This window comes from Brachypodium distachyon, chromosome 4, assembly GCF_000005505.3.
Source record: "Brachypodium distachyon strain Bd21 chromosome 4, Brachypodium_distachyon_v3.0, whole genome shotgun sequence".
Taxonomy (NCBI): Eukaryota; Viridiplantae; Streptophyta; class Magnoliopsida; order Poales; family Poaceae; genus Brachypodium; species Brachypodium distachyon.
Window position 1 is genome coordinate 20,342,953 of NC_016134.3, and position 11,698 is coordinate 20,354,650.

General features: G+C 42.5%; 1 protein-coding gene across 1 annotated transcript; it reads left to right on the forward strand.

Annotated features, from left to right (window-relative positions):
- Positions 1-9,266: 9,266 nt before the first annotated feature.
- On the forward strand, positions 9,267-9,810 carry LOC104584990 (RING-H2 finger protein ATL5). Its single transcript, XM_010240861.1, has 2 exons — positions 9,267-9,488; positions 9,619-9,810. Exons 1-2 carry the CDS (start codon positions 9,267-9,269, stop codon positions 9,808-9,810), a joined length of 414 nt encoding a protein of 137 aa, XP_010239163.1.
- Positions 9,811-11,698: the final 1,888 nt, after the last annotated feature.

Genomic DNA, 11,698 nt, shown 5'->3' on the forward strand with positions numbered 1-11,698 from the left:
TCGATGGTCCACAAATCGCCTGTGCACTAGCAAAATCGTATATAAATAGATTAGTGTGGACAGAACTATCTTGCCACGTGCTCTTCCATGCATCATAATATAATAATTATTATTTGTATACAGAAGAACAATTTATCAAACAAGATAGCTGAGGCATGCAACGTAGGTTGAGTAGTTCAACAATTTTGGAGTTCCTGTTGCAGCCCCGATCGATGCAGGTGCCCGAGTGCAGGAGGAGATCCAGAAATTATGGCTACTAGAAAAGGGCCGCGCCACACCCTTGTCATAATTTCTGGTGTCACAAAGACTTGCATATGTAACTTGATTTCTAGTATAGTCTGATCCGCAATGAAGTTATTTTTTTCCTGAAAGTTGAATGTCCATCTGATTCATAATAAGTGTCTCAAATTTAATACTTTCTCCGTCCAACAAAAGCTGTCTCAAGTTTTTCAAAATTTGAATGTATCTAGACATGACTTGGTATATAAAGGCATTCAAATTTAGTCAAAGTTGAGACATCCTTCGTTAGACGGAGAGAGTACTGCAATTTTCTAAAAGTTGAATGTTACTCCATCTGATCCATAATAAGTGTGTCTCAAATTTAGTACTTTCTCCGTCCAACAAAAGATGTCTCAAGTTTGTCAAAATTTGAATGTATCTAAACATAACTTAGTGTATAGAGGCATTCAAATTTAATCAAAATTGAGACATTCTTCGTCGGACGGAGGGAGTGCTACAATTTTATACTCTCTCCGATTCATAAAAAGCGTCGTCCATTTTGTACTAAGTGGGCCACAATTTTTATGCACCCGAGGGAGTACTGAGTTAGTTAAAATTTGGGACAATTGTTATGGTTCGGATGGACTAAATAATTTTAGAATGGCGATTAACTGAACAATGAAGTGAAAATAAATTTGGAAGGAAAGGTCTTTAACATGCCGTCCTCCATGTAAATCGGCAAGGCCCTTGTAGAGTTGTAGGAGTACTTAGTTACAGGATCCGTGTAGACAGAAATTTTATTGTAAAGCCGTAAACCCTTGTACATAGGAACCATGTAGGTAGAAATTTTAGTCATGCTGGTATGTTTTCAATATATAAAACTGAAAGCGGAATTATAAAGGCAACAAACATGAATATATTAATGGGAGGAAGGTATTTAAGAATTAAGAGTATCTCTAGAAGCTTTTCCCCCGCGATGCCCCCTCCCCAGGCGACACGGCCGGCGATTTCCCCCATCTCCTTCGCCCCCCCTCCCCCCCCCCCCCCCCACCTAAATCTCTCTCCCTCGCCGTCGCCGGTAGCCTTCGCCCGGGCGGCGGCGAGGCTCCGTTTCTTTGCTCTGCAGTGGCGGCTGCGGGGTGCGTCGCGAGCAGGGGAACTCGCGATGTGCGGCGGCAGCGGCAAGCGCTGGTCTGCGGCGGTGCTCCTGGAGGTCAGCGCGCGGAGACGGTGTGCGTCTGGGGGGCGCGCGGCCTTGTGCGCCGCCCCGTGGAGGAGCTGCGCCGTCTTGGCGAGCGGAGGTGAGGCGGTTCGGTGGACGGCTGGGCCAGATCCGCCGGTGGGGATGCCGGATCTGGGGCGTGCGGCACCGGATCTGGTGCCGGTGGAGTTTGCGCCGCTGTCCGCGATGACGCGGGCCCGATCTGGGCCTGGCTGGCTTGGCCATGCTGCCCTGTTCCACTGCTTGTGTGGCCAGGGGGCGTGGCCTGATCCGGTGCGTGGGGCGGTTGCGACGCCCTGGCTGGTGCCCGGTGGTGGTTTGGCGCGTGGCGTTCGGCGAGCTTCGCCGGCGCTCGCGTGGTGCGGTGGCCTTTGGTGAGACTCGGCTATTCGCTCCTGTCCGCGGTGTGGTCCAGGCCAAGGAGGGCGACTTCGTGCTACACGGGCTTGCCGATGCGCGAGCCGTTCCCGTCGGGGAAACCTCTTCTGGCTCTGGTCGCCGAAGAAGTTCCACTCTGCTTACCTTCTTCTGGTGCAAGGAGCCGTTTCCTGTTCGGCATCGTTGGAGCAGAGGAGGTCTTCGTCTTTGCGATAGCGGCTTGTCTATTCGGTTCCTGTGTATGCTATTTGTCATCAGGGTTTTTCGCACGGCTTTCCTTATATAAGCCGTGCATTTGTATCGGTTTTCATGCCGGTTTTCCTCATAAATAGGGCCAACTTTATTTTTCTAATCGAATCACGGAATCTACCGTTTCATCGGAAAAAAGAGTATCTTTAGAAGATTCTCAGAACTTGGTCCTAAATGCGGTTTTTTATGGATACTACATGCGGGGAGTGCCGTGCGCGCCGCCTGGGCGTCATTGAATCTGGTAATTTATTTTAGCACTGGATTGATGGCATACTTTCTGCCCATTTTGATTCACACTTGCAAGAAGTAATTAAAGTTATTACACAAGCAGTGAAACGAAGAACCGTGTCAAGTTAATCGAGGGAAACATTGGAAACTTACGCATTGATGTATAGAATCACAACGTAGATAGCTATAGAATCAAAACCTAGATAGCTATTACCACCATTGAGTGCCGGGAACAAAAGCAGAAGTTAGTACTCCAATAGAAATCACTAATCAGGCCACAACACATGCGATCTGGACAGCAACGAACAGACGATGAACTGGGAAACACGTCTCACCTTCTCTCAATTCCGGCCGTCGACCAATTCCACGGACGAACACTCACAGGAATAAAAAACGGAAACGACAGACAAATATTTTGCGACGCATACTGTTGCGTCTTTTCTGCTTTCTCTTTTATTCCTCGGACCACGTCGACGTAGCGAACGTGCCGGAAACTACGGTCCTCTTTTGCCTGCCCCATCACACAGATCCGGATCGTGCTGAACAAACTCAACAGAAAACGGGAAAGCCTGATAACTACGGTCTCCACGTGAACTCAGCACATGTCTCAGACTTATTCTTGTATAAGCGACGACTAAGGACTACCAACGTGACACAAACAAACATGTCTGCTATGCCACGCGCAAAGTATAACAGAAAAAACAACCTGACAGAAATGAGAAACAATCTATACAACTAGCTTAAGACTTACAGTTACTGCGAGTGACTAAACTCGTGACTCATGCAAAGCCTAACAATCACTGCGGCCATTGCATCCATATTTAAGCTATAGAACCCCTTGCTCTCCTCACTATGCTCACAGTATTAAGGCGTTAAAAAAACAACAAGTTGGAATAACGATAGCCAGAATAGCCAGAATAAACAACATGAACATCTGTATTAAGGCGGGAAGAAAAAAACAGCAATCACTCTCTACTCGTGGTAACGATAGCCAGAATAACCAACATAAATATAAAAGCAACAATGCCAAATAAAATGCAAATAAGAGAGTGAATAGATGAGGAGGCCAAGAATAGGTTTGGAATAACTTGAAAGGTTAGGAAGAGCTTAGATACGATGGAATACATAGATTGGTTCTAACAAAGATAACTATATAACCGGAACGAGGTATACAACTTTATTGGTCATACTCTTTATAATAACTAGAAGATACCCCACGGGTTGCTGCAGAAATACTTTGAAGGAAACTAACTAGGACTAGACTACGCAGTGGCGTTCCCCACACAAGCAGTCCGAGCGGCGCTTGTTACCCGCCCGCGCACACGGGCGCTGCGCACGCGCGTGTCTCCACTTCTTCATGCACGTTTCCTGTGGAGTTCGGCTCCGGTCCACGCGCCCGCATGCCCAGCAGGTGCACCTCGTGGACCAAGTGAAAGGGAAATCTTGCCCCTGAATGGGTTTTGATGAATGATGACAACATGGTTGAGAAACTAATGAGTTACACGGAGTGTTTCAGGTTTTAGTTCCTCAGAAAAGTTGGTTTAACCAGCATCGACGACTCCTAAAAATTGAAGTACAGGTACTGGCTTGAAGTATGAAGAACTCAGTGAAGAACGGTGAAAAACGTGAAGCGTAGCTTTCTTCATAGGTCTTTCCGCAGCTTTTTTCTTCATTTGAGTATAGGAACACCGTACTATTAAGGGGGGTTTGAAATGTGGAGCTGGTTCAGGTGAAACCTATTCTTCATGTTCATCTTAGGCGCAAACCATTTTCTGTGTGAGTGTTTTTCGTCGGAGTGAAGAATGAAGCATTTCAGGCTTCACAGAAACTTCCACGTGAAGTCTCCACTCTGATTTCAAATGTGTTTGAAAATCTGTCGCTTTCGTTTTGACCACCTAATCTAACCGTTGTGAGACAAAGAAATAAAATGTGAGCTAGAGTCTCAAGAATCACTTTATCCAACGGGTCACAATGGCTAGATCAGTCGTGGCCATGGCTATATAAGACGACCCACCCCGAACGGGTTCGGTGGTGATCCCCTAGTGAGTTGTTTTGAAGAACACCAGATAAAACCCTTAGAGCTGAACTGAGCGTGAAGAATGGGATCCCCTCTCTAGTCGAGCACTTGATGGAAATAATGATGCTGAAGCTTATATTGATTGGGAAATAGCTCTAATTGAGCAATTCACATGCTTCCATGTACTAGATTGCTAGTAGTAAGGTCCAAATTGCTAGTAGTAAATTTCGTTTTGATGCATTATCATGGTGGAGTAAGATAGTTAGAGAAAACAAAATACCTCACACTTGGATTGATATGAAGACAATCATGAGAGAAAAATATGTTCCTCCAAGTTATGCTTATGAGTTGCGTTCCAAATTACGACGTTTGACAGAAGATGATAAAACTGTTGATGATTACTATCATGAGTTCCAAATTTTTACCTTGCGATCTGGTTTAGATGAAACCGAACAAAGAAAAATGGATAGGTTTTATTATGGGCTTAATTTTGAAATTTCTTACGTGATTGAATATGGAGATTACGACTCTCTATTGTGTTTGTTTAATCTTGCTCGTGAAGCTGAGAGGAAGTTACAAAGAAGGTCTACTACAAATGAGTCGAGCCTACAAGGTAATGATAAAAATGATTGCGTTGCTGAACAAAATATGACATGTGATGAAATAAATGAGATGCCCGTTGAATTTTCTGCACCATGTGAAATTGTTGATTTACATGCTGATTTGAGTGCACCTACTGCTGAAATTAATTCTTCTAATGATTTTGAGTGCACATATAATTTTGATATTAATGAGAACGAATCATGCGAGGAAATAACTAATGTTTTGGAAGAAACAAGTGAGATAGATAACTTTGATTTAGGTTGTGTCGAGTTGATTAGACATGAAGTGATTGATAAGGATCCACCCATTAATTCTTATGTTATATTATACTTGATACACCTATGTATTTGTCACATGCAATGGATAAAGTTTCTGAGTTAACAATTTGTTAATCTTTTCCTAATGTTCATGGATACACTATTCAATTAATTGGAGAACATGATGTGAACAATAAATTTTGGGTGCATGAAATTTGCATTGCTTGTGATAATTTTCCTATTTTGGGAGAAAATAAATTGTTGCATATGCTTAACCATTTTGATATGACCTCCAATATTGGTGATGATTATTTGCCAAATAGTTGATTACATGATTGTTTGCATATTAGTGCCTTCACTTGCTCTAAATTTCAGCATCTTGTAATAACTAATTCGGGTATTGTTAAATATTATTCTCCACTGTTGGGATGGTATAATGGTGAGTCGTGCAAAGCAAATACAAGAAATTGTTTCACTTATATATGCAAACAATATTGTCAATCTATCGGCTGGAATATTATTCATGACAATTCTTTGACTAATTACTTCATGAGATTTTGTTATAAGATATTACTTGTGAAAGAAAGGAGATGTTTTAAGATGGATGACATATACATATACCATGCACACACTTTGTCTATTTTGTCAGTCTCTTTTCAGCACAAACGACACTGAGGACGGCTTTCCTTTCAAGAAAGGGATGATGATATGGACATGATCACCATGGATATGACCATTAGAACCCAAATTATTGGAGTATTCTATAACAATTATACTCAGGTGAATTCAATTAATAGATGTGTTCAATATGTTATTTGCAAATAGGTGGAGCTACTATCTTGTATAATCTTATTATGTAGGCATCTAATTGAACTTTACAAAGATGAGGTGCGATAGCATGCAGCGGGATATGGAAGGGGAAGCCTATCAAGTCTAATTTCCAACAAATCAAACGGCACATGATTCAGAGCTTGCTAGAGAAAGATATCACGAATTAAAGTTGAATCCGATTCAGGTCCGAGCTGTCAGGAGACCCGAATTTGTTTTTATCACCCAGGCCGCATACGAAGTCCAAGTCAAGCAAATAAGTACTTGTTGGAAAGTTAATTACAAGACCTTTCCAACGGATCCGGCCCCACAAGGAGATTCGACGCAAGCTGTCCGTGACGGACAAAACAAGCTAACGGATCTGTTTTTCTGTTTCCTAAAGAGTTGTTGTTTTGTTAGGAAACTTAGAGATAGAGTTGGATTTCGGCCCCATGCCCAAGTTGTTCGAAAATCCATCTTCCTCCTCCTTTATATACCCCATGATCCTCCCTAAGGAGCTTTGGGTTTTGATTAGTTAAAAGTTAGCCCTCGCTACTACTTCGTGTAATCTCGTGTGTCGGTTAGACCACCTGTTTACTGCTTTCGGAACCCCAACTTATCGTCTCGTTGAAACATTGGTTTGATATAGTATATTCGCAATTTCAGATTGCATCCGCTATTTATCTTGTTCTTCGATTGCTTGAAGGAACAAAGACCTTCGTGGTCAGGTTGATCGTGCCCCCGTGTGATCAATAACCCTCTGGAGTTGGTGTATCGATTGCTAAGGCGCTGCCTCCTAGGCCGTAGTCGGATCGTCACGTCACCTCCTACCCAAATCGAGAGTTAAAATCTCATCAAAAGATCGGGCCAGCCCCACCCATATCACGTGGTATCAGAGCTTAAGGTTAATCGGTGAGATTTTTCCAGTTTTTCCATTGTATAGATCTGTTTTACCTATAGTCCAGAAAAAGCCAATAAAAAAAGTAGAGATTAGTTTTCTTTGTCCTAAAACCAATCCGAGCCTTGCAATTTTCACATTAGTATTTACATTGTTGAATCTTTGGTGCATTAATCGTGTCGAGTTGTTGGATTAGATTGGATCGTTTTTCAGATTTTTTCTACTAAATCGAACTTTCTTTTGGTTTTCTTGTTCTTCGTGTGACGCAGGTTTGCTTTATCAATCTTCCGTCGCCAAACTCCCGGCCACACCACCCCCACGCCATAATCTTCCGCTACCACCATATCTTCCATCGAGTCCTACACCGAGTTCTTCTCCGAGTTCGAGTCCAAGTCCAATCGAGAGTGCTTTTGGAAAGTGTTTCATAATAAATCGAATTTTGTTTAGAGATCAAGTTGTTTGGAAAGTTGTGAAAAAAGAAAGGAAAGAAAAAAAAAGAGAGAAAGAATCCGTTTAGGATCCACGTTGAGAGAATTTTAGTTTCGGGTGGGTTTGACCCGTGTTCAGTAACACGGACGTATCTTTTTCATACCAACTCGGATTTGGACGGTTTTGGACTTTTTGGAAAGCCCACGACGAGGCGCATGAGGAAACATTCAAGGCGTTGGCCTGCACTTTGACCCTCAAATTCGGCTTCTAAGGTGGTCTTTCGAAGCTTCCAAGTTTCTGCATCCGTTTTCAGGCGTCGTTGCAGCCTGGTGTTTTGCAGTTTTCTCCACCGTCCGACATCTGTTTTGAGTGATCTTGCCCTTGATGGAAAGCTTTTGTCGATACGCTTCTAACCCATATTTTTTCATATTTTTCTGAATTTTCCTTACTGCAGCCTCTGCTGTGCTTCGATAGACCGACGTACAGTTTTTCGGTCCTTCTTTTGCGTGAGTTTCTGGGGTTAAAAAAAAGAAAAAAGAAGAAGAAGACAGAAAGAAGGCCACAAAAAGAAAAAAAAAGAAAAAGAAAATCCCAGGGATTTACTTGTTGTGCCATCTTTTGATCTATCTATTCCTACCTTCTTCAGTATATAGGCTTCGATTATTTCTGTAATTCGTTCTTATCGACTCCAGCAGCTAGGACTAGCATTATTGAGTTGTCCGTGACGGACAAAACAAGCTGACGGATCTGTTTTTCTGTTTCCTAAAGAGTTGTTGTTTTGTTAGGAAACTTAGAGATAGAGTTGCATTTTGTCCCCATGCCCAAGTTGGTCGAAAATCCATCTTTCTCCTCCTTTATATACCCCATGAGCCCCCCTATGGAGATTTGGGTTTTGATTAGTTAAAAGTTAGCTATCGCTACTACTTCGTGTAATCGCGTGTGTCGGTTAGACCACCTGTTTTACTGCTTTCGGAACCTCAACTTATCGTCTCGTTGAGACATTGGTTTGATTGCTTGCAAATCAAAGACCTTCGATTTCTTGCAGAAACAAAGACTGTCGGTTAGACATTCGCAATTTCAGATTGCATCCTCTATTTATTTTGTTCTTGCTTGTTCTTTGATTGCTTGCAGAAACAAAGACCTTCGTGGTCAGGTTGATCGTGCCCTCGCGTGGTCAATAACCCTCTGATGTTGGTGTATCGATTGCTAAGGCGCTGCCTCCTAGACCGTAGTCGGATCGTCAACGTCACCTCCTACCCAAATCGAGAGTTACCAATCTCATCGAAAGATTGAACCATCCCCACCCATATCACTAGCTGTCTTTTTTTGTTCTTTATAAACTGGTGTAGTGGCCCGCGCACTTGCGCGGGCATCATCTTTAAGAGATATATAATATGAAATTGAAGTTGATGATGTATTTGTATTATTCAAAATCAAGGTGAATAACCAATTAGCAAACTCTTAAACATATAATATGATACCAAGACTTGTTTGTAGATGAAAATGTATATAACAAATAATTGACATTTTTGTTTTGACAGAGGTTGTTACGATTGGCATTCACATCTATTTGAAGACAAGATGGTTTCAATAGCAAATATTTTTAGAGCAAAAAGCTAGACTGCACTTTTTTGTTATGGAGGATTAATCGTATTTTCTCCGTGTGAAACCAAGTGACGTGAATTTTTATAAAAATAAATGCAAATGGACGACATCGTGCTGATCGATAAAGCTGGGAGTGACGGTGCATCTGTCCGTCTCAGGCCTAGACCACGTAGGCCCCCAGGCGCGCTATCTCACCCGTGAGTCTCTCTCGCCCATCTTCTCCATCCCCAAGCCACGAATCCATTCGCCGTTCCTCGTCCTCATTTTCGCAAGCTTCTCGCCTGCTGCTTCCCCGTAGCCCAATGTTTGCACCGTCCGGCACTGGCACGTCCTCGTCGGGAAGATGACCGGAGCATGTTCCTCGTCACCGTGTCGCAGAGCGAGCCGAGCGGGCTGGGGGCCACAGATCCGCAGGCTGCTGGCGGACGGGGTCCGCGCGCGCGGCGAGCTCCCACGGCTCATGGCCATATGCTCTGCGCCGCCGACCCCAGCGTCCGCGTGCTCGCCCTCCGCGTCGCCTTCTACTGGGGCAGGGAGGACGTCGACGCCAGCCTCAACGCGCTCGTCTCCGTCGCAGTGGATTGATCATTTGCCAAAGATTTGATCTTCTGTTCTGCTAGTGGTTTTAATTTGGCTGCATGCGTTTGATCTTTGTGTTCTAGTCCTGATAGTATATAGTTATAAGCTCTAACAAGCAAATGTGCAGGAGAAGTGTTCGACGGAATGCCTCTCACGAAGAATGCACGTCGGCGGCAAGCCACTACCGGCGTGCGGCCACCTGTTCCACGAAGGCTGCGTCGAGCAGTGCCTCCGTGCACACCCGACGTGCCCGCTCTGCTGCGCCGTCGTCGTCCGGCTCCCAAAGACGCCAGCTGGAATGCAGGACAGGATGCACTGAAATATTCATCGGGTTATAGCACTCTCAGCCAAGGAGGGATCATCTTTTCATTCTACATATAAAAGCATGTGTCTGGGTGTTGTCCACTGGATATAAGAATAACTGGATTATAAAAACATGTGGTAGTTTATTATCCACTGTGTATGAGAATGGATGTGTTTGGAATCGAATTTTCTCTTGAACGGAGGACATGCATGCACACATCGAGATGCCAAGAAAAAAAACAAGTTGGTGGTGGGGTCCAGCCACTTTTCGCAGGTTCTGCAGCATGCTCAGCCAAACTCCGTAGTGGTTTGATAAAAAAGCTTACTGTAGTAAGAACTTTTTGAGAGAGAAAAAGTTGAGTGCCGACACGTGAGCTGCCCCACACGCCGATGGACTACCCAAACTGGATTTTTTTTCCACTGCCAGTTAGTTTCAAAACCCATCCAATGCCTAAACCGGCCAGTACCTGTTAACGAGACAGACCGGGTATCAATGCAATGGAACTTTTGGACCTAGCGGTACCGAGCTAATAGGGAAAGAAAAAAGTTTGGGCCGTGCACCCTGACGGCCCATCTGTACCGAGGCCTACGCCTGGCCAGTCGCATGTGGCATTGATTTTTGAATTTGTGTGGTCCTCAAATACAACAACATGCTATAAGGAGAAACATTTTGAATCTTGAAATAAAGTTGTCATAAGTATGTAAGAGGAAGAATAAACAACCAATTCTTTAAGAATTATAAAAAGAACTAAAAGGAGATTAAAAGTTAGAATCTCAATGCACATGGACGGTACCGATGGTGGGCATCGGGGAGGATAGGCGTACCAAATCCATCTCATATATATATACACGTTAAAGAAGAACTCTTATCCATTGGAAAAAATATTGGACATATATATGTTCTTCTTTAACGTAATCGTTATTCTTGCGGACTATGTTCTGTTTTGCTTTGGCTTCTTCTAGCTTATGCAGAACTATATCAATTTTATTATTCAATTCTGAGTATTTTTTTGCGAGTTTTTGGTATTCTTTAAGTATAAATTCAAATTTTTTATCTAAGTTGTCTTGCCTTTTTCGTCAAGATATAAAAAAGTTATATATCAGATCAACAATTGTATTTAGCTGACTATGAGCAGTATGCCAAATATGTTCTTCAGAGGAATTTATTCTGCACCTGATGTCAATATTTTCTTTAGTATTGATAACTTTACATGCGCTAATTTTTAAGTCTAGATATTTTAATCTTTCAATGATTAAACCTAGCTCTGAAACAAAAAGAGATATAGCTGAAATTAAAGGACTTGTAAAAGAAGTAAAAACTTTGGTTCTCTCGTAATTTGCATGTCCGAATATAGCCAAGCATTAGAAGAAGTTTCTAAATATTTAATACCGCCGGTCGGATTCTCTGATCACGATTCGCCAAAGGAAGCCTCAAAAGTAATTATAAGGCAAAACAATACGATCATGCAGTTATTAATTCAGATTTTAGATAAACTAAATAGATAAGAAAGTAACAAAGATTTGTTAGCATCATCGGAATAATATCAGCCTCAAAAAATATTAATTCGGAAAAATGGACCTATCTAAAAGCCTCATTAGATGAGACAGAAACCTCCAACTAGTAAGGTAGGATTCAAGACCTCTAACAATGATGCATAGAATGTCATGCAACAAAACTGATGATATCGATAGTTTAGAAGAAGTTATAGACTTAGAAAGAGATTTGGCTTATACAGAATATCCAGAGAAGTAGAGTTAAGTGTATTAACATATCCAGTGGAATTAAGGATTGTAAGCAGAAATATTGAGAATGAACTCAAATATTGTGGGTATAAATATATTCACCAGGGTATGTATATCATAGGAGTCAAAGGAATGACAAGAAAGAAATTAGGAGCAAAGGT